At 56.5% G+C, this 22,870-nt stretch overlaps 2 protein-coding genes across 2 annotated transcripts; one reads left to right on the top strand and one right to left on the bottom strand.

Moving 5' to 3' along the window:
• Positions 1 to 333: 333 nt before the first annotated feature.
• On the bottom strand, positions 334 to 14,055 carry LOC119108337 (nuclear pore complex protein Nup205). The gene is made up of 18 exons (XM_037231913.1): positions 13,939 to 14,055; positions 11,793 to 11,964; positions 11,334 to 11,496; positions 10,963 to 11,072; positions 10,441 to 10,549; positions 9,902 to 10,110; positions 9,432 to 9,537; positions 8,545 to 8,748; positions 7,694 to 7,821; positions 7,273 to 7,395; positions 6,634 to 6,774; positions 6,144 to 6,233; positions 5,404 to 5,521; positions 3,946 to 4,169; positions 3,137 to 3,220; positions 1,929 to 2,093; positions 1,132 to 1,191; positions 334 to 435 (listed from the first exon to the last, which is right to left on the bottom strand). Exons 2-18 carry the CDS (start codon positions 11,946 to 11,948, stop codon positions 334 to 336), a joined length of 2,292 nt encoding a protein of 763 aa, XP_037087808.1. The 5' UTR covers positions 11,949 to 11,964; positions 13,939 to 14,055.
• A 2,090-nt stretch (positions 14,056 to 16,145) lies between these two features.
• LOC119108336 (alkylated DNA repair protein alkB homolog 8) lies at positions 16,146 to 19,806 on the top strand. Its single transcript, XM_037231911.1, has 8 exons — positions 16,146 to 16,244; positions 16,454 to 16,627; positions 17,040 to 17,206; positions 17,498 to 17,612; positions 17,646 to 17,729; positions 18,030 to 18,185; positions 18,600 to 18,749; positions 19,281 to 19,806. Exons 1-8 carry the CDS (start codon positions 16,170 to 16,172, stop codon positions 19,683 to 19,685), a joined length of 1,326 nt encoding a protein of 441 aa, XP_037087806.1. The 5' UTR covers positions 16,146 to 16,169; the 3' UTR covers positions 19,686 to 19,806.
• Positions 19,807 to 22,870: the final 3,064 nt, after the last annotated feature.

Raw genomic sequence — 22,870 nt, 5'->3', positions numbered from 1 at the left:
CTGCGGGGCCATCCCAGGAAACACTGACGCGCATCTCGGTTGGTGGAGCGTGCGTGGGGCTACAGAGCGCAGCGTGCAGCTTGTGGAGTGAGCCCTGCTTCGAGAGCTGCAGGCTTTGTAATGGATCAGCGATGGAACCGTGGTTTAAGGTAGTAATGTCAGCCCCAACGGCTCATAACTCCTCCGAAGCCACGCCAGCCGAGCGATTCCCCAATGATGCCAGCCGTCTGGCCCAGCCGACGGCCGATGGCGCTTTACGAGTCGTCACGCCTTCGACTCTGGGCCGTTCTCCGCCATTCACACAACGCCCCGCTTCCCCGCCGACTGCCACAGTCACACCATACGCACCACGTCCGCGTCGAGACTCTCGACGAACGAGTACATGACCTCGGCGAACGTGTCGGCGTCCGCCGAGAACAGCGCCACCAGCTGGCCCTGGGCGGTGGCGCGCCGACACACCAGCTCCAGCACACCGGCCGCGCTGGCCGCGTGCTCCGGCAGCCAGCCGCCGAAGCCCAGGTACCTGTCCGGCAGCGGTCGACACGGTCATGGACAGGTTAGGGGGCTGGTCTGGGCGGCAGCGCCCCATGGCCGGGCCGGGCGCAGCACGACCGCTGATGTCGCTCCGTGTCTGGACTGGCAAGAGCGCCCGACAGTGTCTGATGGCCCGGATAACCCACAACCTGCCAGGAAAAGCTCCTGACTGTCGCGTGGGCGACAAGGTCAGCCGACGAGGCATCCCCAGGATTGACTTAGGTCAGGCGGGCGTCGGCGCAGGCACAGGGCAGATATAGGATTGATGGGACTGTCTGTCCTAATAGGTTTTTAACGTCAAAGGTTGGTTGATCGCTGGCGTTGGCGACAAGGTCCCGCCCGCCGCCAGCCGGATGTTTGGATCTGTACATTATAGGTCGATCCAGACGTTCCTACGTTCCTGAGCTACCCAGTCGTCCCTCTAACCTTACGATGGTGTCACCAGCCCACCAAGACCGTCCCAACCCGGTGAACATGACCGTCGCGACAGAGAATGCCGCTCCAGGCCCCGCAACAGCACCTCACGGACAGAACGTCAGACAACCCGATCCTTATCGGCAACACCATGGCGTCTCCCTGCCCTGGCTACCCACTGACAGTGACGCAGCCGGCCGCCACGGCCCGTCCATCTGCCGCCTCGGACGGCACCACACCCACCTGGTGAACATGACCATCAGGTCGCCGGCGCCGGTGCGCGGGTTGGCCGCCAGCAGCTCGATGTCCAGGCCGGGCAGCAGCGGCGCCTCCGGGTGCTGCGCCGCCGACGAGCGCAGCGCCGCCAGCAGCGCCGGCTGCTGGCGCAGCACCGCCTCCAGCAGGCGCAGCGCCAGCAGCGAGCAGCGCTCGACGCTGGCGCGGCCGGCCACGTCGCGGTATTCGCCCAGCTGGCGGCACGCCTCGTCCAGGATGGACAGCACCTGGGAGGAGCGGCGGCGGGAGCGGCAGAGGCGTTAGTGGCGCGGTACTGATGCGAGACGGCACGCGCTGTGAACATCCCAGACAGGCCTGGTATGATTTGATACCTTGTTTAAGACGTCAATCGTTCAGGATTTCCTCACACTTGCAGTGTGGCGCACGACTACGCTGGCTGAGTTTCAAATTCTTCGGCGGATTTAGAGTCGCTAACTCTCGCGTGAAGTACCAAGCTTCGTACGCACGACGCATGTACACGTCGATGGGTGCAGATAAATGTAAAGCGTAACATCCGACAGCAGCACAAATCGGAGACAAACATACTTTGTGTTAGGCCGACGCCGCATGCTTGCCGCGCTTCTGATTGCTTCGCACGGCCTACTGTCAGTGCATGCTTTGCATACGTATGAACACAGGCGCGGTGTTTGCTCGGCACAGCTTCCGTGATTTGCAGACGGTGACGCCGTCGGCTCGCCCCTCACCAGCTTGAGTAGCTTGGAGCGCTGCATCAGCTGGAGCACAACGGCGGCGCCCGGCTGACCCGAGGTCAGGTCACCGTTCACGCTCAGGCCCAGCTCGCCCGCCGTCGGGTCGTAGGTGTTCACCAGCTTCAGTAGGATCTCCAAGCAGTCGGCGGCCACCTCGTACTGCCGGGGGTGCGGCGCCCGTGAAGGCAGGGCACGCGGCCTCCTCCAGCCGCCGCAGACGGTGGTAACACGCACGCGCTCGGGGGCATCAGCAGGAAAACATACGACAGCTAATCCGGAGGTAGCCTCACGTTCCTGGCGACTGATAAACACTTCCCACTCCGGTCCCATGACATGGGCCATGTACCGCTACTCATCCCCACGGCTCGCCCCCTCCCGCCATTGCCATTGGAGACCTACGCCGAACACAGCCGAGCACGTGTTCGGGGCGGAACGAGATGGCCGCCATTGGTCGGCGGCCACTCAGAGAACCCCGATCGTTGCTCTCGCAGCGGCGGCCGCGGCCGATGGCTTGTCTCTGAGACACCGGCCACGGCCCAGCTGCTGCTACGGCCAGTCCACACCAGGTGGTCCAGACGTGCACCCTGCATGTGGCTGCGTTAAAAGCCGACGCTGCGTGCTTGCCGCGCTTCTGACTGCTTCACACAACATAATATTATACTTATCCAGCGACGAATACGCGGAGTAATAAACATGACACTTAATGCCCGGCTTTCAGCGCGCAGTAGGGCGAACCGAACGCCATATGGCTTTCGTGACGTTGCGTCCAATCTATCCCGTCACGCTTCATCAAGAGCACTGCAAGCATATTGTGCCGGCATCAGTTTTAGCACAGCCGAATGCGTAATTATGTCGGAAGCATCTGGTTTAAGTTCGTCTCTACACAAACTCTAGCGGGGCATAAAGACACAAGACTCCTCCAGACTGGCACCATTTGACGAGATACGCCGCCTTAGGCCGCCACTAGATTACACATTCTGTTGCTACCCAAACATAACCCCAAGCCCACACAGCCAGGGCAGCACGCGGCTGCGACCGGCCCGGCGGCGGGGAGACGCGCGGCCGCTCGCCCTCACCTTCTCAGCCGGGTCCTTGTAAGCCCTGCTGTTGTAGTTGAGCAGCACGTCGTGAATGACGAAGCCCAGGTGGGGATGGATGCCGGGCGCGCGCAGGCCGGCGCCGAGACCGGCCGGCACGCCGGCGTCCACCAGCACCGACAGCAGGCGCAGGAAGGCGCGCGTCTGCGCGAACTGCTCGGCGCGCGCCTCCACCTCTTCCAGCTCCATCTGCCGGCGTGGGGGGGGGGGGAGGCGTCATAGCGTTGGGGTCGGCGGGCGGACAGGCGGCTAAGCCGCCCATCAGTTGTTTCATGTCTTCTGACCACTAGCCGCCAGCTCCACGCAATCATCGGCAGGACGCTCACCACGTCGAGACCACACTGCCATAGCGCAGCACACAGCTGACCCTGGGGCGTCTGTAGCTGCCAGCCGAGCGCGTGTTCGGGGCGGAACGAGATGGCCGCCATTGGTCGGCGGCCACTCAGAGAACCCCAACTGTTACTCTCGCAGCGGCGGCCGCGGCCGGCGGCATGTCTCTCCGACAGCGGCCAGGGGCCAGCTGCGTTCACCAGCTGTTTTTACAACACAGAGCGAAGGACGGACACAGACGAGCCGGGGGACTGAGCCTCGCGCGCCCCGTCAGTTCGTTACTTCCACGAAGAGTGGGGCACCGCGGCACTACTTCCGGGCAGCATTGGCCAGCGCTACACATTGCCATTGTCCAATAATCATCTGGGGACATTACGTACACCATCGCAGGTGACAAACAAGAAATCAAAGACCTCCAAGAAGCGTGACGGAGACATAGAGTTCACAGTAGAAGCGCACAGGATATGGCGGCGACGCAGAGGCCGCGAAAGGTGTTCGCACAGTCTCCAGCACGCCCATACAGCCCCTCTCCCTCCCACTATCTGGCTGTCTGTCCGCCGGTCGGTCACCTTGATGCCGCGCGCCTGCTGGCCGGGCATGACGTGGGTGGTCTGCAGAACCTGCGCCTGCTCCAGGCCCTGCCAGAGCGCCTGGCCCACCTCGGGCGAGCGGGCCAGCGCCGCCAGCGTCAGCAGCAGCTGCGTCTTCGCCTGGCCGGGCACGGAGCACGTCTGCAGGCGCAGCATCACCACCAGCGGCGGCCACGATGGCGTCTCGCACATCACCAGCCGCGACGAGGCGTCGTTCTCTGCGGACGGGTGCCAGCACGACGTCAGGGCGTGAGCACGCTCGAGGCATATCGGGACGGGCAGGGGGGGGGGGCACGCCCGGGGCATGCCGGGACGGGGACGCCCGGGGCGTGTCGGGACGGGGAACGCTCAGGGCGTGTCGGGACGGGGACGCCCGGGGCGTGTCGGGACGGGGACGCTCAGGGCGTGTCGGGACGGGGACACTCAGGGCGTGTCGGGACGGGGAACGCTCAGGGCGTGTCGGGACAGGGACGCTCAGGGCGTGTCGGGACGGGGAAAGCTCAGGGTGTGAGGACACTCAGGGCATGTCGGGACGGGACGCTCGGGCGTGTCGGACGGGGAACGCCGGGTGTACGGGTACTCAGGCATGTCGGGACGGGGAACGCTCCGGGTGTGAGGACACTCGGGGCGTGTCGGGACGGGGGACGCTCAGGGTGTGAGGACACTCGGGGCGTGTCGGGACGAGGGTGCATACGGCCAGCAGCCGGCACCTCGTCCGCGGGACTGAGCGTCGTGTTTGGCGGACAGGCGTGGTCTGCGGACAATACTTGCGACGGAAATGAACGCGGGTCATTCACAGCCACCAGCCGACTAATAATGCGACACATCGTCTCCGGAGACCAGCCCTCCCCAACTCTTTCGAGCACTGGTATTCAGGGCCGCACCAGGTCAATGACCGGCCAGCTAAAAAAAAAAACGCTTGATACCATGATACCATGCACGTTTTGCAGCTGTTGGCGCGGTGCATGCGCATGGACTGGACTGTAGAGTCACTGTGCTCGTGCCAGACTCCCAACTAGAGGTGTTCAGTGGGCCGTGAAGTGGCCCGAGTGCGCCACGCCAGACTGCTGCATCACGCCGCACAGCTTACAGATCCGGCCTCCCGGCACGGCGGAGTATGGCAGGCGAGCCTCTGAATCCCGAACTTTTTGAAGCACTTGTGACACCTCCGGCACATGGAGCCCGTCCGCATCAACTCGCACCCGACTGATCACAATAAAGCCCTTACATGATCCATCGGCGGGTACCGCCACGGCCGCCAACTGCTCAACGTGTCTCCATTGTGTTTGTCAGCATGTCCGCTACGCCCGGTGGACATTGTTGATGCTCAATTTACGGTTGCGCTTGAAAATGAGGCACCCGTCCCGCACGCGTCGCAGCAACACGCATGCCCCGTCCATTGGTGTCCGATCTAAGCGCACGCGATCCTCCTCGTCTCGCCGTCAGCCGTACCTGCGATGACGGCCACCAGGCGCAGCATGGCTACCATGTCCTTGAGCTGCCGCGCCGTCAAGCCTTTGGAGGCGGGTGTCGCGCTGGCGTAGGTCTCCACTCGCGACATGGACGGGGCCTGCGGCGACGCGAGAGGTCAGCCGGGTCACGCTCTGAAGGAGCCTGCAGCGACGTGAGAGGTCAGTTGGGTCACGCCCAGGGACCTACTGTCCCGACCTGACCTGACCTGGTGTCAGGGGTCGGGACAGACTAGAGCCGGGGATGGAAGGACACACAGCAGTGGCGGCAGGGAGTAATGTTTTGTTATAAGCCCTGTTGTGACTCTAAGAGCATATGTACAACGGATACCCTCTCCGACATTAGCATATTGCATACAGTGCACACTAACACCCTGACCCGTCATATTACATATGGCCCGGTCCTCCACCTTGTCCATATCAGTACTATCATCATATACAACAGCATCCCTTCGGACAGAAATTCCAAGGTGACCGTGAACCATCACCCCGACACCACTGAGCACCGGACCACCGCGGTCAACAGGCTCCACGGCTGTGTCTGGAGCGCAGCTGACCCCCCCCCCACCCCTCCCCTCCCCAGCGTCGGCGGCGGCCCACCTCGCGCATGAGGCTGTTGTAGTACTGGTGGAGCGAGCTGAAGAAGTGTGCCAGATTGAGCGGCGGCGGCGTGCCGGCCGCCGTCAGCAGGCTGAAGCAGTGCGGCGCCGTGGCCGGGCTGGCCGCCAGCGCCGCCAGCAGCTCCACGTACGGCACGAACAGCGGCGGCGGCAGCAGGTCACCGGCCAGCCGCACGAACTTGTGCAGCGACGGCTGCGGCACGTCCCAGTCCCAGGGTCACGGTACGGGTGAATGGATGGCAGGAACACAAGCAGGCACGATACCCGGACGACGCAGCGACCTCCGGCGTGTCTACACAGCCAGACCCTCCGACTAGCAAAGTGTGCTTTGGGAGATGACTCGAAAAGCGGCAGGAGTCAGTGTTACGAAAACCGAGTCAACAGATCGAATTGGCCTGCAGTGTCCCAAAACTTCAACGAAACACAGCAAACTGCGTGCAGGGGCGGGCTGTAGCCCGACTCGACGATGGTTGGGCCGGCGAAATTCCACTGCACTTTAGTAGTATAATACTACTACTCGTAGTACACATGGGCGACACGACTTACGCCCCGCGCCCACGCGGTGGCCGGACAGGGTTGGTGCCAGCTCTCACCTGTCTGTGGTTGGCCGCCTCGGTGACCCAGTACCCGCGCGACAGCCCCAGACCGAGCGGGTCGCGCTCGTACAGAGCCGTCAGCAGCCGGAGCAGCTGCTCAAAATGCCGCGGCAGGTTTTCGGGCGGCTCCAGACCCTCCTGCGAGGGAAGACATCCGCTGACGTCAGATCCGGTCGGATTCGATTCGATTCGATTCGACTCGACTCGATCCGATCCGATCCGATCCGATCCGACACGATCCGATTCAAGCCGGTTTGATCCGGTTTGATCCGGCCCGATCCGATCAGGCGACATAGCACTCCGATAATGACTGGTGTTTGCCGTGTAAGATAGGAATCGCAGATGCGCCTCCAAATATGACCATCGTAACAGTATTGTGGAAATAGCGGCGGGTAAAGGACACGCTGATGTTAATTGGCGACCGATCAGCAGCATTTTCAAAACTGAAATCGACGGACATCCACCGCAAGGGCCCACAGACAATAACGTCACACACCACACCATCGCATACAGTTCAGAGACAAACATCGCCACACCGTGGCACAGCGGACAGCGCTACGATACATCACAACCGAGACCCACGTCCGGCGCCAAGCCCGCGCATCGGGCCCCTCGCCGGCGCGACGGCTCGCTGACCTGCTGGTGCATCTGGATGGTGTGCGCCGCCTCGTCGGCGCGGTTGCGCAGATCTTTCAGCTTGAGCGGCATCGCGTCCATCAGCTCCGACATCAGGTCGTGCAGGTGCCGCACGAAAAATTCCTGCACGCGCAGACAGCGAGACGGCATGGCACGAGGGTAGGGTAGGATCGGGCGCCGGGCTGCTGCACACCACAACCGGTTCGATGAACGACGTTTCGGGTGGTATTAAAGACCACTACACTGCTGGCTTGGACACTGCAGTCGCATGATTAAGCATGACGCCCTCATGGACGCTGTTGCACGCATGTGGGGTACGGTGTCAAAGCAGTTTTGGACAGTTCGGTGATCAGCAGCTGCATACCAGTAAACCACGAGTGGGGACTACGAAAAATGTGGTTTAAAACGTTTCTGAACTAACCTCTGTGTGGAACATCTCATTGGCCAGCATCTTCTCCCGCATATGGAGGAAAGCCCCGTCCTTGATGGCCATGTCTGCCAGGATCTCGTCCTTCTCGATGATCCTGGCCAGCTCTCCATTCCCAGAACCTTCACCAGAACAATGCAAATCTCATCAACCAGTTGGCTGAGTTCAGGGCTAGATGTATTGCAACGCAACTGTCATGCACATCGAAAGGGCTTGATGGACTCAAAGGCGATAGGCGTTAAATGAGATCACCGATGCTTCTGCGGACCCATCCTACCTAGCCTTTCGCCGCATGCCCTACCTGTAGACGTTGACAATACATTTAAGCCCAGGGCTGACACTGTAAACCTGCTTGACGCCGCTTCCTCGTCGGGTTGGCCTGCCTACCGTGGGGCCACCATGTGGCAACATCGATGACCGACGACCAAGTGTTTGTAGTTGTTATGGCAGATCTACGCAATCCGCGTCATCAACTGCCAACCCACAAACCCAACCCATTCATACCTCTCGCAGCACTATCCACCACGTGACCTCCCACCGATGCCACCTCTCACCCGTCCCCTAGCGACCCCACCCCGCCTGCCCCGTGACCCCCCAACGATGCCGCCTCTCACCCGTCCCCTGGCGACCCCACCCCGCCTGTCCCGTGACCTCCCACCGATGCCACCTCTCACCCGTCCCCTAGCGACCCCTCCCCGCCTGCCCCGTGACCCCCCAACGATGCCGCCTCTCACCCGTCCCCTGGCGACCTCGCCCCGCCTGCCCCGCGACCCTCCCACCGATGCCGCCGCTCACCTGTCCCCTGGCTACCCCACCCCCCGCCCCCCACCCCCCTGCCTGCGCACCTCTGCAAGCGTAGTCGAGCGGCCGGAGCGAGCTGAGCGTCATGGCCCAGGCGAACTGGAGCACGGCGCGCAGACCGGGCGTCTGCCAGGGCTCTTCGTGCGCCGGTCTCTCCGGCTCCAGGCGCGCCTCGCCCTCGGCCAGCCGGGCGTGCAGCTGCGGCGCCAGCTCCGCGTCCGCCAGCAGCGGCAGCTGACGTAGCAGCGCTGCGCGAGGCCGCGGGGCGCGTCAGTAGGAGGCGGTACGGGAGAGCGGCTGGGTGGGCCGGCGAGAGGCCAACGGGTGGCGGGATGGGGTTACCAGAGTTCTGCACCGACACCTCCGAACCGAAGAGGCTTGTTCTCGATTCTTCGCTTTGGTTACAGGCGGAGTCACATGCTGTTGGAGTCAGTTCGAAACACGAGAAGAACCCGGGCTTAATGAAGCGGTGTGGAAAGAATCTACATAACATATGTTATGTCCAGCAGATAGAGCACGTCGCGCAGATCAGCAAACGGTTCAGTTCAGCATAGCAGGCAGCTCAGCTCACAAGCAGCAAGCAGTTCAGTTCAGAGCAGCAAGTAATTCGGTTCAGAGCAGCAAGTAATTCAGCTCAGAGCAGCAAGCAGTTCAGTTTACGAGAAGTTGACGGCGCTGAAGAGACTTTGGAGAGGTGGCCGTGTCGGAGCCAGAGTTTAGTACCGTACGACCAGGCGCACCAGCTCGCTCGACAAACACACAAACGTATCGTGACGATGGCAAAACCCGCTATGGCCAGCCACCCCCACCCCCCTCCCCCCACCCTTCTCCCGGCCCATTTGCAAGGCATGAATGACAATTGGCACAGAACAAATTATCTTCGTTTTTAACTCAGCGCGATAGGGTCCGACTATGGTGAACGATCGCTTACTCTCGGCGCCTTGTCGTTTTAGCACCCGGGAGACGCTGATGCTATACAGCAGAGCCATCAGCAGCGTCAGGTCAACATTGCCCAGCTGGCCGGCCCGTCCGGTCACCTGCCGACAGGTCAGGTCATGGGTCAAGGGTCGCCGGCCGACTGGTCAGCTGAGCCGAGCGCCGATACGTCATGTGGCTCAGGTTACAGATGAACATCGCCCAGACGACTGGGAGACGTGGTCTCGTGCGGGCCGGTCACAGTTCACAGCCCTGATAATGGTGCAGTGTGTGCAGGCGATCAATGGCTGCAGAGCTGCTGCCCGCGTCCCAAATAAGACGTCCCAATTACCACTAGCGTCATTTGCCTGCCCCCCAACATAACGTACTCCACCCTGGCCATTCGTCACCCCGCCCCCGTTCAGTGACACTCCTCCCGGTCCTCCTCGTCTCCCACGGCTAAGGCTTGACCTCCAGCCGACCGACCTTGACCCCGCGGATGTACTCCAGCAGGCGGCAGGTCAGCGGCCATGCCAGCGGCGCCTGGGCCGTCCAACACAGCACCGTGTCGGCCAGCGCCTGGCGCGTCTCGGCGTGCATGTCAGACAGCTGGCGCAGGAAGCGGGCACTGCCCAGCGCGCGGCACTCTTCCAGTTTCTTCACCTCGCACTCCCAGTCGAGTGTGGGCAGCAGCTCTGAAGCGGCCAGGTCATGGGGCTGGCTCAGCTGGCGGTTTAGGCGACTCGCTCGGCTGGGAGGTCGCGGCCCGCACACACGCGTCCTTCTTGGTTGGGGCCACCAGGCGGTATTCAGAAGGCCGCTTTACGGTCCCAGCGCACACTCCCTCCGGAAATGCGCCCCGGCATGCCCCGGCGATGTTGATTAAGGATGATAACTTGCAATGGTAGGTTTGCTACACACTCTGCCAGGTTCCGCTATGCATTGACAGATTTAACAATCTGCCTGTGAATTTCGACATTCGGACCACAGTGCATGGTACGCCTGACCTATGGCAGGTTATTTACCCAGTATCTTGTCCAGCATGTTATCGCCGAGAATCTTGTCGGTGTACATGGTCACGTGGGCCGATATGTTCTCCGGCAGATCTGACGTCCAGCAGATGCCCTGCCTCGCCTGGAACAGACCGCGCGCCGCACAGTCAGCCTGAGAGGATACTGCTGGTGATATGGCTGGTGTTTTGTTGCCATCTTGGTCAGTTCCAAAGAGCGAAATGGGTCAACGGATTATCATAAGCTTATTCAATGAACAAACGCATATCTTTTCCCAGTTGGGAATGCAGCACTTACCATATTCACGTACTGCAAAGTAAACGGAAGCATGTGGCCCATTGGCAAACACGGGCATCAGCAAAACAAATCGTCACACGCGAGCAGGGACCTCCCGCAGAAGCTTTCATCATTGAAATGTCAGCCCTGTAAGCCAGGCTTGATTTTAGCCTGCCAACAGCAACTGCTGCGCGGCATTTCGCCAAAGTTAACGGCCGCCTCGGCTCTCAGGCGCGGCAGCCGCAGCCAGCACCGACTAACCTGGACCAGTGTTTTGAGGGCGGTGACGAGGGCGCGACGGCCGTCGTAGTAGAGCAGGATGGCCACCAGGCCGCGGGTCAGGCCTGGGTAGTGGGGCCGCTGCGCCTCGCCTGTCAGGCGCCGCCCACACATGCACCAGGTCAGGCTCGGAGATGTGGCCACGTTGTGCGCAGACGCGGGCCACGAAACAAAGGTACAGATAGTGGTGGCGTGCGCGGTATCAAAGGTGACATGTCGGCCTCGCTGGCGCAGTGTGAAGGCCAGAAAGTGGGCAGAAGTTGTCTGGACCGGCCACTCCTACCTCGTGACAACAATTGCCTTAACCCCTCCTGGACCAGACAGCCCCTCACTACCCGCCTGCGGACACCCACCCGTCTGCAGGAGGTGGAGCGCTGTCAGCTCGTTCAGCTTGAAGAGGTCCGACACGATCAGCGCCTCGTCCACCACCAGCTGCGGCAGCAGCTCGCCGCCGGCGCCGTCGAGCCCCTCCTTGGGCGCCTTCTTCAGCCGCGCCCGGTCCGCGGCGCTGGGCGCCTGAGGCGGGAGCGCTCCAGTCAGCAAAGACGCGCCAACAGGCGCACAGCACCGTCGACAGCACGACTTGGCCGTGCTCAAGGTGACACTGCTTACTTATGCCAGACTTTTTGCTGACTGACTTTTTTACGATTCTATGCTAGATTCTTTCACAGACTGCTTGCTTATGGCAGACTTTATTACTTATGAAGAACAAAAAACAGGACAAAAATGATGCAGGATTTCTTAAATTGTACAATAAAGGTCCCTCACAACCCAAGCATGCTAACTGATCCAGACAACAGCCAGACACTGACTGGGTTTTTCAGCAGTGAGATGAAGTTTGTCTTGTGCCGACGGAGCGCCGCCTCCAGCTCGGGCAGCTGGCTGACATCTTTGTTGACCACCACGTCGGTTACGAGCTGGTTCAGCTTCACAAACGGCGCCCACACGCCCTCAGTGGCGTCTGCCATGGTCACTGACCCGCACCTGTGTATATGGGAACCATCAAGAGCAGGTGAGCTGTTATGGGCATTGTCAAGATATGTGCAGTCAGCATCATTCACTTGTGAAATATATGTTTCTATGATTGTGTTTTCACTGTCAGAAACCTTTGGAAGGTAAACAGTTTAACACACCACCATTTTTGTCATCCTGCAAAGCTTCCCTTGATTTGTTTGTAAATGCATGTAGAATAAGTACCTCCTTGCAACTGAACTGCTGAAAGTGTGGCTCTTGAGTGCTTAGTCTGATGACAGCAATGCACTCACTATTTCCAGCTTGATGATGCAAGTCATCACATTACCCTATCCATTTGCCAGTTTGGTCCCACAGATCATCAGTTTGGGCACACAGGTGACATCCTGGTACCAGTACTCACAAAAGCCATCAGGTTTTGACACAGACCAGTCATGGGGTACAGGACTATGGCAAACTTAGGCCAGGGCTTCAGCACCATATCTGTTGGCAGCTTTTTATCTTGAGCGTGTGTGGGTGCATATATAATAGAACATTGCCTATATATGTATATATGTATGTGTATATATATATATATATATATATATATATATATATATATATATATATATATATACATATATATTCAACATATGTACATATTTTGAATCAGGACACCTTTTGGAATCTTAGCCTCAAGCGAGCATATCCACTCCACCCAAGAGTGACAGCCTGGATGTAGCCCTGGCAGTGTGTTGTGCTAATGCCTAATTTTACTTATGAGGTTAAGCAGCATAACTTTGATTACCCATGCCTGCACAGCATCACTGGTTGTGAAGCATTGTCAGAATATTTCCTATTACAAGCAGTCAACATCATTTTGTGCTTGGTCAAAAGACAAGTTCATTTTTCAAGATTTACTCATCTTTGGCTCCATGCACCATAAGCCATGGGCAGAAACAATCAGTGCGTGGAACATGGCAGCTTCTTGATGTTCTGGGCCTGAGGAGATTTCAGTCCTATCAACCTAAAGCAGCTGAAATAATCATATTCTGAATTCCTGTCAAGGAAAGTGCACCTAAGCCATATGAATACTGCATATCTCATATTGTATAAGTTTTGTTTGTACTGAATAACTATATTCAAGTTATGTAAGCCCTGTACCAATGTCATTTTCACAAACCATACCTGAAATAACTGGATTCATTAGGGTGAAGAAAAGTATCAATGACAGCCATAAGGATAACATCATGAATCCTAACTTTGTAGCAAAAGTGAGCTGATTGAGAGCATCATACAACATCAAAAATATAAAGGGCTGTTGTACAAGCTAAATCCATGGGTACAAATATGACATTCAGTGTAACTCTCAATTCCTAAGTGATGGCAGCATTTGTCCCTGCAGATGATGAAATGTGTTGCTAGGATCACCCAGCATGCAAACCATGGCAGATTCGATAAGATATTGATGAGGTAGATAAGGTGCACAATTTCCAATGTAGGGGCAAGTTACGAAAGCTTTGGGCCAACAATTTTGCACTGGAGTATCAAGACCATCATAAAGTGTTCTTTGATGTTCAAAACAGGTAACACCATGGCAAATGACAAGAATTAGATGGTAAGCCATGATTATGGGGGATGTATACAAAATATGTACCAAGTGAGGCAGGTTGCTACCCTGTTGGGGCAGAACAGGATTTTGTCTGCTCCAAGCATTTTGTTAGCCTCTGTGCCATGGTTTGTCGACCAGGTAATCAAAGTGACTATGCAACACAGAGCATTGAAGAAAATTGTTTCACTCAATGCAAGTTACCAAACAGAGTCAATGCAGCACAGAAACAATTAATTCAATCCCAATGCGCCTCATAAGTAACCTCTAAAAAGGCTGCGTGAAAACTGACTCATGACCGGGCGCGCAGATGACGCCATGCCGGGTTTAGGGTTGCCGAGCGAAGTATACCACGCTTTAAAAACTCCCTCAATTTTAGCTACCAAAGTAACCCTTACCCTAGGGTTTCAGTATGCAACGCTGACGCGCCGCACCGGGCCGACTTAAGCAACCAAACGACCGCCGACACTCGTCAACCGCTACATTCAATTTCAATCGGGAAGGCGACTAACGACCAACGGGGCGAACAAATTTGGAACGAAGGCACGCGCGCTGAGTGCGTCGAATGCGCCGGTTTGACGGACATAATAAATTGCCCAAGTTAAGTGATAAAGAAAAACAAACACGACAATTACAGACCAATTATCAGTTTCAATAAAAAAAATTAGCATTTAATTTGGTTTCTTTTTTTGGAGTTAAGAATATCAAAAGCCTTACTTTTAAATCAACTTTGAAACGAATTTATTGAAGCCCGGATTTGCATACAATAACTGCACTGTTGTTTCATATACGACTTTTAGTTCCCATGCGAAGCACCGGATAGGCATTCGCCATAGCTATACAAGTACTTTCAATATCATCCTGACATACCCGAACATCTGTTGTATGTGCTTTATATTGCGATGGATAAACAAGATAAAAAGATCCGGAGAAAGAAGCAACGAACAGCTGCTCTTTGTTCGAAGGAGGGTATAAGTCTCACCTCTCATCCAACTCAGGTTGGGATATTAATATCTGGGCTGATGTTTTTTGCTTAAACGTCCAAGTGTTCAAGGCCCTCTGAGGGATTGGTGATATAGTTATGGGCGCTGCATGACCTTTAGCAGTCGATGCGCCCTAAATCCCCAAATCATCACAGAGGGATTGGTGATCAGTGTGTCCCCGTGTTTTATTTTGGCTTGATGGGAGTGTGTATTTTAATGTTTTACATTAGTTAAAACCTGTGTAGGGTTAAGAGCAAATGTTACTTTACCATATATTATGACATGGATGACCTTACATGTGTGTTACCATGCAATACATATGAATACATTATTGGCATTGCTGAAAACCATATGAAAATGTGGCCTACATGCAGTCATACATGCCACCTAATTGTAGCTATGCCCTGAAAGGCCACATGTCACTTAACCCCTGTGTTAAATGACCTGGACAAACAGCTCTGCTGTGCCATGTAATGCAATTTGCTTTATTTTTATGAACTGTCATTTTGTTATTTTCTGTATTTTAGCTAGAACTGAGGCATTTCTTGCATGGTTCATACCCTGATTTGTGGATCTGATGTGCTGAAATGCATAGTAGCTCATGCAATATGCTGAAATTTAAGGGCATTTGAAGTCAAACTATGGTATATGAGATTTTCCATACTGGATGTGCAACCACTGGCATGATAAATCTACATTGTTAGAGCATAGCTACCTTGCACAATGTTAACCCTGTCTTGTCAGATGTCAACTGATGAGTGCATGATTATGTAAGTTGAAACATTTTACTGCATGTTTTGATCCCCAAACCAATAGATGGCATGTTGTCCCCAATGTTGTCAGTCCCTGCATCTTTTGGTAAAGGCTTGTAAGCTATCTTGAGGATACCAATAGTGTTTATTTTGTTACCAACAGTTTTTTCTGAGATCTACTTTTATGTTTATGTCATGTGGTCTTGGGTTAATTCCCAAGACATCCTAACCCACATTATCTCCCCTTGCTGTGTACTCTCCAGACAGTTGTGGTTTGCAATGCCGGCCTCACCACTGGTGCGTCCCGCGAGTCAATCGTTGAGCGTTTCCTGCCGCACGCCTCTCCGCGGCGCGTGCGCATGGCGCCCGGCCGGCAGTTCTGTTTCGTCGAGTTCGACGATGAGGAGTCGGCTGTTCGGGCCGTGGAGGCGCTGGACGGCCGCGGCTGTGAGCCAGTCCTCTACCTGGCCTTCACTGAGTCAGGTGGGGCTCCTGTCAGGTGCATGGCGCCGGCTGAGCCGCGCAAAGGGAGCTGTGGGATCGACGTGATTGTTCTGCAGCTGGGAGGGCGTGGGTTAATGCGGAAAGACGGTGCGATATCTCCTTGTGGCCAGTTTTGCTGTTGTGCTTCAGGATGTCATATGCATGATGTCATGCCTGTCATCCATATACATTTATTGTGATGTACTATGTGCTATCAGGTTGTAGCATATCATGTGTAGGTAAAAAGTGAGAAGCAGATGCAGCATTTCAGCATATGGTGGAGTAATTCTCTAATGAGTTTAAGATTGTGTAATGATGCTCCTTCTGTCCACGTACCCAGTACCCGACGCCCTGTGCTGCCCTCCGGCGGCGACCGCCCTGCCGCCCGGCGCGACTCTTGTCACCAACATTATGGACGAGACCGAGGAGCAGAATATTCTGAGTCAGCTGACCTTTGGTGATGATGGCAGCATGAAGCACAGGCAGGTCAGTACAAGTAGTCTGTTTCTTGCCTCCAAACTGGCTAGCAATGCATCCATGATGCAATTATGAACAATAATGAACGTCTTCTCTCGATACATCTACATTCTTGAGGCTTCTATGTGTGGCACGCGTGTGACGTCATCGTCCAGTTCGGCCACCTTCTTCCGCTGCACACTGCAGCACGGCTCACGGGTCGCGGGTGGCCTGCACAGGTGCAGCACTTTGGCTACGAGTTTGACTACGCGACCAACAACGTGGACGCGACCCGTCCGCTGCCCGGCGGCTTGCCCGCCTGGTGTGAGCCGCTGGTTGAGCGGCTGCAGGCGCGCCACCTGCTGGCAGAGCGGCCCGACCAGCTGACGATCAACCGGTACCTGCCCGGCCAAGTGAGAACGACCATATCGTCCGTGGAGTCCAATCACATTCACAGTTACTAGAGAACCTGGGTTTGCCCTGTGTGAATGGCAAGAATGGTGCATGCTGGTAAGGCAAGCCAATGGAAGCTGCTGGTGAGCTTGTAAGTATTGCTTTGCGCTGTGCAAAGAGATGATGGTTGCCAGACGGTCTGTTTTTGCTTCTTCCCGAATTCTGCGTTCCCTTTAATCTACACGATCATTTCCTGGATTATCGCCACTATACCGCACCGAGCCTGATGTTCTCGCCGGTCTTTACATAACCCCGACGGCCGGCTCTCCAGCAGAGGATCTCGCCGAGCTTTGTGCGCTCCCGGTGGCCCCTCTCCAGCACGGAACCTCGCCGAGCTCGGTGTGCCCCTGACGACTGCCCCTTCTCCAACAGGGGATTCCACCGCACGTGGACACCCACAGCGCGTTCACGGACCAGCTGGTGTCGGTCAGCCTCGGCGCCGACACCACCATGGAGTTCAGCCGGCCGCCGCCTGGCGGCGCCACCGCCGCCGTGCGCCTGCCTCGCCGCTCGGCGCTCGTCATGGACGGCGAGGCCAGGTGAGTCCGCCGGGCGACGGTGCTGAGTTTTCTTCAGTTGTCTGAAATGTCGTTTGGCGTTCACGATTGTGAGATGCCCTCCCATCCTTCCTGCCCTGGTCTATTTTTATTTCCAGATCCAACACTGTATGGAAGGATGCGCTCAACAATGGTTCCTGCGATGCGTTTTGGTACAAATTAAGCATGTTCCATGCTATCGGTGGTTAAGTCTCGAGCAGATCTGTCCGAACAGGCCTGCCAACCACGTCCAACCGGATGACATCACCTGCGGCCGTGCGCCGCCGCCTCCAGGTATCTCTGGAGCCACGGCATCGTGCCGCGCAAGTCGGACGTGACGGCCGGCGTCGGTGGCGACCTGACGCTGACGCCGCGGGGCACGCGCGTGTCGCTGACCCTGCGCCGGCTGCGGCGCGCTGCCTGCCGCTGCCGGCACCCGCAGCAGTGCGACTCGCGGCAGCCGGCCGCCGACGCCGAGCAGACGGCGGCACTCTCCAGGACACTGGAGAGCACGCACGTCGCTCAGGTGAGGCTCCGGTTTGGGCGCGGTGGGGGCAGTTGGCGCGCCGTCCTGCCGCGAGGTCTGGCGGTATACTGCGACAGTGCCGTTACTGTCAGATCACCGTGCTCCGCGTGTGCCAAGGCGCGCTCTTTTCCTTGGTGTGGTTGTTCTGTGACGCACTGCACGGTCTGGCCGTGTTTGGCCCAGTTTTGGCCGTGTTTGGAGCGGCGCCACGTCATGCTGAAGGCGATGGGAAGGGCGAGGCACGACCGATGGCGTGTCTCGGATGCGCGAGCTTCGCTGAGCGGCGGCGCCCCTGCTCAGGTGTACGAGAACATCGCCGACCACTTCAGCTGCACGCGACACAAGCCGTGGCCCCGTGTCGAGCAGTTCGTGCGCACGCTGCCGACCGGCTCCCTGCTGCTGGACGTGGGCTGCGGCAACGGAAAGTACCTTGGTCTCAACCGGCACCTGTTCGAGGTGAGTCGGTGGTGGTCCGCCCGACACCTCGGCGGGGATGGCAGGGCGCCACCGAGCTCATCCGTCGGTTGGCGACTGTGTGCTGCATGCTCTGGCTGACGTCGTTGACAGCTCGGCTGTGATGGGTGTGGCTACCGATGTCATGTTTGTAATTTTTAAGGCCATAACCACCTCCTATATTTGCATTTTCGCCTTAGTGCCTTCTCGAGTCTCGCATCCTGGCATGACTTTGCCTGTATTTTTTTACTCGAGTTGTAGTGCGTGTGATGATATATGGCCCAGAATATGGTTTCAAACCGAGAGGCGTCTCCAGCCGCGAACGGACGAGCTTCTGTTAACTGCGCTTCACTGCTGCTACTTCGACGACCGCGCCCCAGTTAACGTAGCATTTCAATCCTGGCCGTCTGTTGCCAGGTGGGAGTGGACCAGAGCGCCCGGCTGTGCGCTATCGGTCGGGCCCGGGGTCACCAGACGGTGACGGCCGGATGTCTGCCACTTCCGGTCCGCTCCGGTGCCGTGGACGCCTGTATCTGCATCGCCGTCATCCATCACCTGGCCACACGGGTGAGCATCGCTATACCTGGCCAAATAGGAGGCGAATGGGTACAATGGTCAGTGGTCACATGGATTTATGTAGGACGTCACATCTACCGTCTGATCTTGTGGATGGAGAGCCTGACGTCCTGTCTATCTGGTGAAGAGGAGTTATCGGCGGTCATTCCAGCGTGTATTTATCCGATTTCATAATCCTTCCAATCTAATGTATTTTGAAGAGATTTGGGAAGAGTGTATGATACTTGTTTTGTGCGGGAAGGGTTTCTTGCGGGAGCCGTGGGAAAATAAAGTATGGGTTTCCTTACCAAGTTGACAGGGGAACCTGTCACTTGTAATGCCTTTGCGGTGGCTGCTGTCTGTTTGACAGTCAGCGTCAAATTCGTGGTCATGATTCGGTTCGTCGGATGCATCACCACATATTTCGTTGGCTGTTAGCGGCCGAGCCCCAGGCAGTCTCCTGACGTGCCTCCCTCTGCCTCAGGAACGGCTGCGCTCCGTGCAGGCCCTCCCCCTCTGACGTGTGGCCTTTCCCCGCCCCAGGAGCGGCGCACGGCGGCGCTGCGCGAGCTGGGCCGCGTGCTTCGGCCGGCCGGCCGCGCGCTGGTCTACGTCTGGGCGCTGGAGCAGCGGCTGGGCGCGCGCTCCGCCGGCTACCTCAAGCGCGGCCGGCAGCGCGCAGGCGCCGACGGCCGACCGGAGGACGCGGCCGCGCTGCCTCTGCCTGTGCACACCAACCGCACCGAGTTCCAGCAGCAGGACGTGCTCGTGCCGTGGAAGCTGCGCGGCGGCGCGGAGCTGCTGCCGTCTGGCGTCCACCATCGGTACTATCACGTGTACCGCCAAGGCGAGCTGGAGGAGGACGCACGCAGCGCCGGCGGCCTGGTAGTGCGGGAAAGCTACTACGACCAGGGAAACTGGTGTGCGGTGCTGGAGAAGGCGAGCTGACGGCACCGCGGGGAGGCCGGCGCTGCGGGCCGTAACAGAGCGGTGTGTTACGACTATGCAGTTCCGGCGCCGGCGGCGTGGTGCTTTGCACGCTGCTTTGGGTCTTAAATATACTACAACAAACCTGTACATGTTTTTCGTTTCACTGGGTATGTATTTCCAACAACATTACAGTTTGGTTTAACGTGTCGTCGACTGCTGTCATGTTTTGTGTGTAAGCGGGCTGACTTGTTCGCCATTCCTGTGGCCGAGGGGCTAGGATCGAGGACTGACCGCTAGGGACGAAACGGTCGAGTGGGTGCGTAGGGCTCCTGCATGGAGGGCCCGGGTTCGAATCCCGTTTGCGCTATGGCCCTTGAGCGCTAATACGGCCAATGCGGTCGCTGGCGCTCCACAAAAGGGGCATGGAGACGTGCGTGGCATTCCTTAAAAAAGACTTGCTGCTCATTGGCTCTGGGATTGAGTCCCAGAGATTGTAAGCTGTTCGGCCCAGCCGTACTTACAGCGGTTAGCAGGCATCCGGCACGGGGCGGAGTCAGCGCGGCACATTTCAGGGCCTGTGTGGTTACCATGAATGGCGAGGAGTGTCCATTTTTCCACGATCCTTTGGCAAAAAGGCCAGGGGCAAAGCTACCCGTTCAAGTGCAGTGACAGTGGCTAGATGGTGGTATTCTTGAACAAGCAACACAGCATGCTTAGGATGATGGAGCATGCTAAGCGTGCTTAGAATGTCGATGCCACTCATGCAAGGCATTCGTATTGCGGGTTAAAAAAACAGCTGTACAAACATGCATCTAACTTTCTGCTTCCGCGATGCGATCCGATGCGAGTTTTTCTATCAGGGATATTGTTGGGATGACTCGAGAGCCATCATGTCGGGACGTGTAGGATGTCAACCATTGCCCTAGGGTAGCCATCATCGAGAGCCATCATCTCGGGACATGTAGGATATCAACCATTGCCCTAGGGTAGCCATCATCGAGAGCCATCATCTCGGGACATGTAGGATATCAACCACTGTCCTAGGGTAGCCATCACCGAGGCCCATCATCTCGGGACATGTAGGATATTAACCATTGCCCTCGGGTAGGTTTTACACCTTCGCCCAACGATGGGCTCTTTGATACCTCGTCCTTAAAATCTCAGAAGGCAAGGTAGCTGGAATCTCGAGCCAAACGGCAATGCAAAGGCCTCGCCAGACTGTACTGGACCAATGTGTCCGAACAAAAATGAATAAGACGTTGTAGGACTCAAATCAGCTCATCGTGATCAAATGATTAAATATGCACTTTTTAGTCTCCCACCCACGTTATCTGAAGAACAAAGCACGGTACAACAATGCGGCAACTTAGTTGAACAGCTTTTGTGAGCGCTATCTGATCAACACGTAGAAATCGACAGATGTGATCTGTGTTATGTCTTCTCTGCTGGAGGGGGTGAATGTTATTGCTGCTTTGGACCATCCGCCTATGTAAAAAACTGAATAATTTACATTAATGAAGAAAACAGCGTTAGAAAGACCTTCCAAAGATGTGAGATCTGTGCTATACGGCATAGGCTATATGGATTTCAAAGTCATCAGGCATGGCCATAAAGGTCAAAGTCTGACCTACTTTGAGCTTGGACGGTCTGACCTGAAAAAAACAACAAACGACATAATGCAGTAAGCGGTAAAACAGCTCAGAAAGCAATCAAGGAAACCTTTGAATTTATTTATCACGAGAAATAAGCGTCATTTGACATTTTCGATCAAAATATCGCCGCCATGCCTGAGAAACCGGTCTGAGGCCATGAACAGTCAGGATCAGAAACATTTAATTCGTACAGAATATGCAAACAAGTTATGGGAGCGCAGCTGCCGAAAATATCAGCACCGTGCTCTAAGCATAAATAATATTCTACGCAAGAACTTCGGGAGGCCTCCTCCCTCGTTGAGCGAGAGTTAGATAATGTGCCATGATGTTGAAAAATGAGTTGTTAGTTCTCTCAAGCTACTGATCGCCCATGGCATCATTTTATGCCATTTTAGTCATCTACGTATTGGCAGACTGACGGAAGCGTCACGACCGCCAGTAGGTTCGCTGACGTCATGGCCGGGCCGTTCGTTCGATCACGAAGTTGGGTCATGTAATGCATCAAGAGATCCATTAACCCGTGTGCTTTTTCTAAGAGAGCATGGCTGCACGAATCTAGAATACATCGACGCCGTTCTCATGGCCACGTCGCGTGTTTTGTTCTTCGCATCGGTCGGCAACGCCTTTAGCTCCAGCACTGCTGCCTGCTCCAAAGCCAGCGATCAAGCGCGACCGCCTCGAAGTCGTGCGCGTCACCCGTTTGTTATTTAAATGACGGATCCCGCTCGTTCGGGCTGATTAATTGGCTGCTGATTGCAGCGTTCGACGGAAGCCTAGATCCATTTCTGCGGCCATTGATCACACTGCGGGAGTGCTGCGCAGGATTGAGGCGTCAACTGTGCAATGGCACGCGCTGAAACCGGCCTGCGCACCGCAGGACATGGGCTGCCTTGTGCTGGCCAGGGCTGTGCGATGAAAGAACAAGGGGAAGTGAGGGCTTTGGTCCCATTATCAAGTCGATACATGCGTTGCGTCGATACATACATGCGATCCGCATCCATTCAAAGGCACGTCGCATCCTCCGAACGCCAAAGACAGAGGAACGAAACTGAGCGAGCTGAGAGCGGCTGTCCCTGGAGCGGCTGAGTGATAGTGACCGTGAGCAAATCAGAGGGCTCTGGATATTACGACTTATTCGGATTGTGATTGTGATCTTGCTCTGTCAGTCATAGCCACGGCTTCCCGCAGCCGACGAGCGGACGCATGCCCGGCACCGCTTGTTGTGTGCGTGCTGCGCAAACGCGCAGCGCGCACAATGTCCGAAATGGCCGTTCTACGGTTGTCATTAGTTCAGGCCCCTGAAGCCCCGGGAGCCGGCAGGAGCGCCGCAGATTGCAGTTGGGGCAGGGCTTTCAGGGGCCTTCTCGCATTGAGCCTCTTGGGAAGTGTCATTTTCAAGGGGGGGAAGCATGTTCCCCCAATAAAATGGTTATTTCATGTGTGTGAATAAATGTCGACACTAATCCCGAACAACGCCCTCCGATAAAAACGGTGATTCTCCACCCAGAAAATGGCCTTTCTATCTCAAGACAGACCCCCGACTGCATGAAA

The sequence above is a fragment of the Pollicipes pollicipes genome, unplaced genomic scaffold (assembly GCF_011947565.3).
Source record: "Pollicipes pollicipes isolate AB1234 unplaced genomic scaffold, Ppol_2.1 Scaffold_6686;HRSCAF=7923_pilon_pilon_pilon, whole genome shotgun sequence".
Lineage (NCBI taxonomy): Eukaryota > Metazoa > Arthropoda > Thecostraca > Pollicipedomorpha > Pollicipedidae > Pollicipes > Pollicipes pollicipes.
Note: the sequence above shows the minus strand (reverse complement) of the source record. Positions and strands in the feature narration are given on the sequence as shown.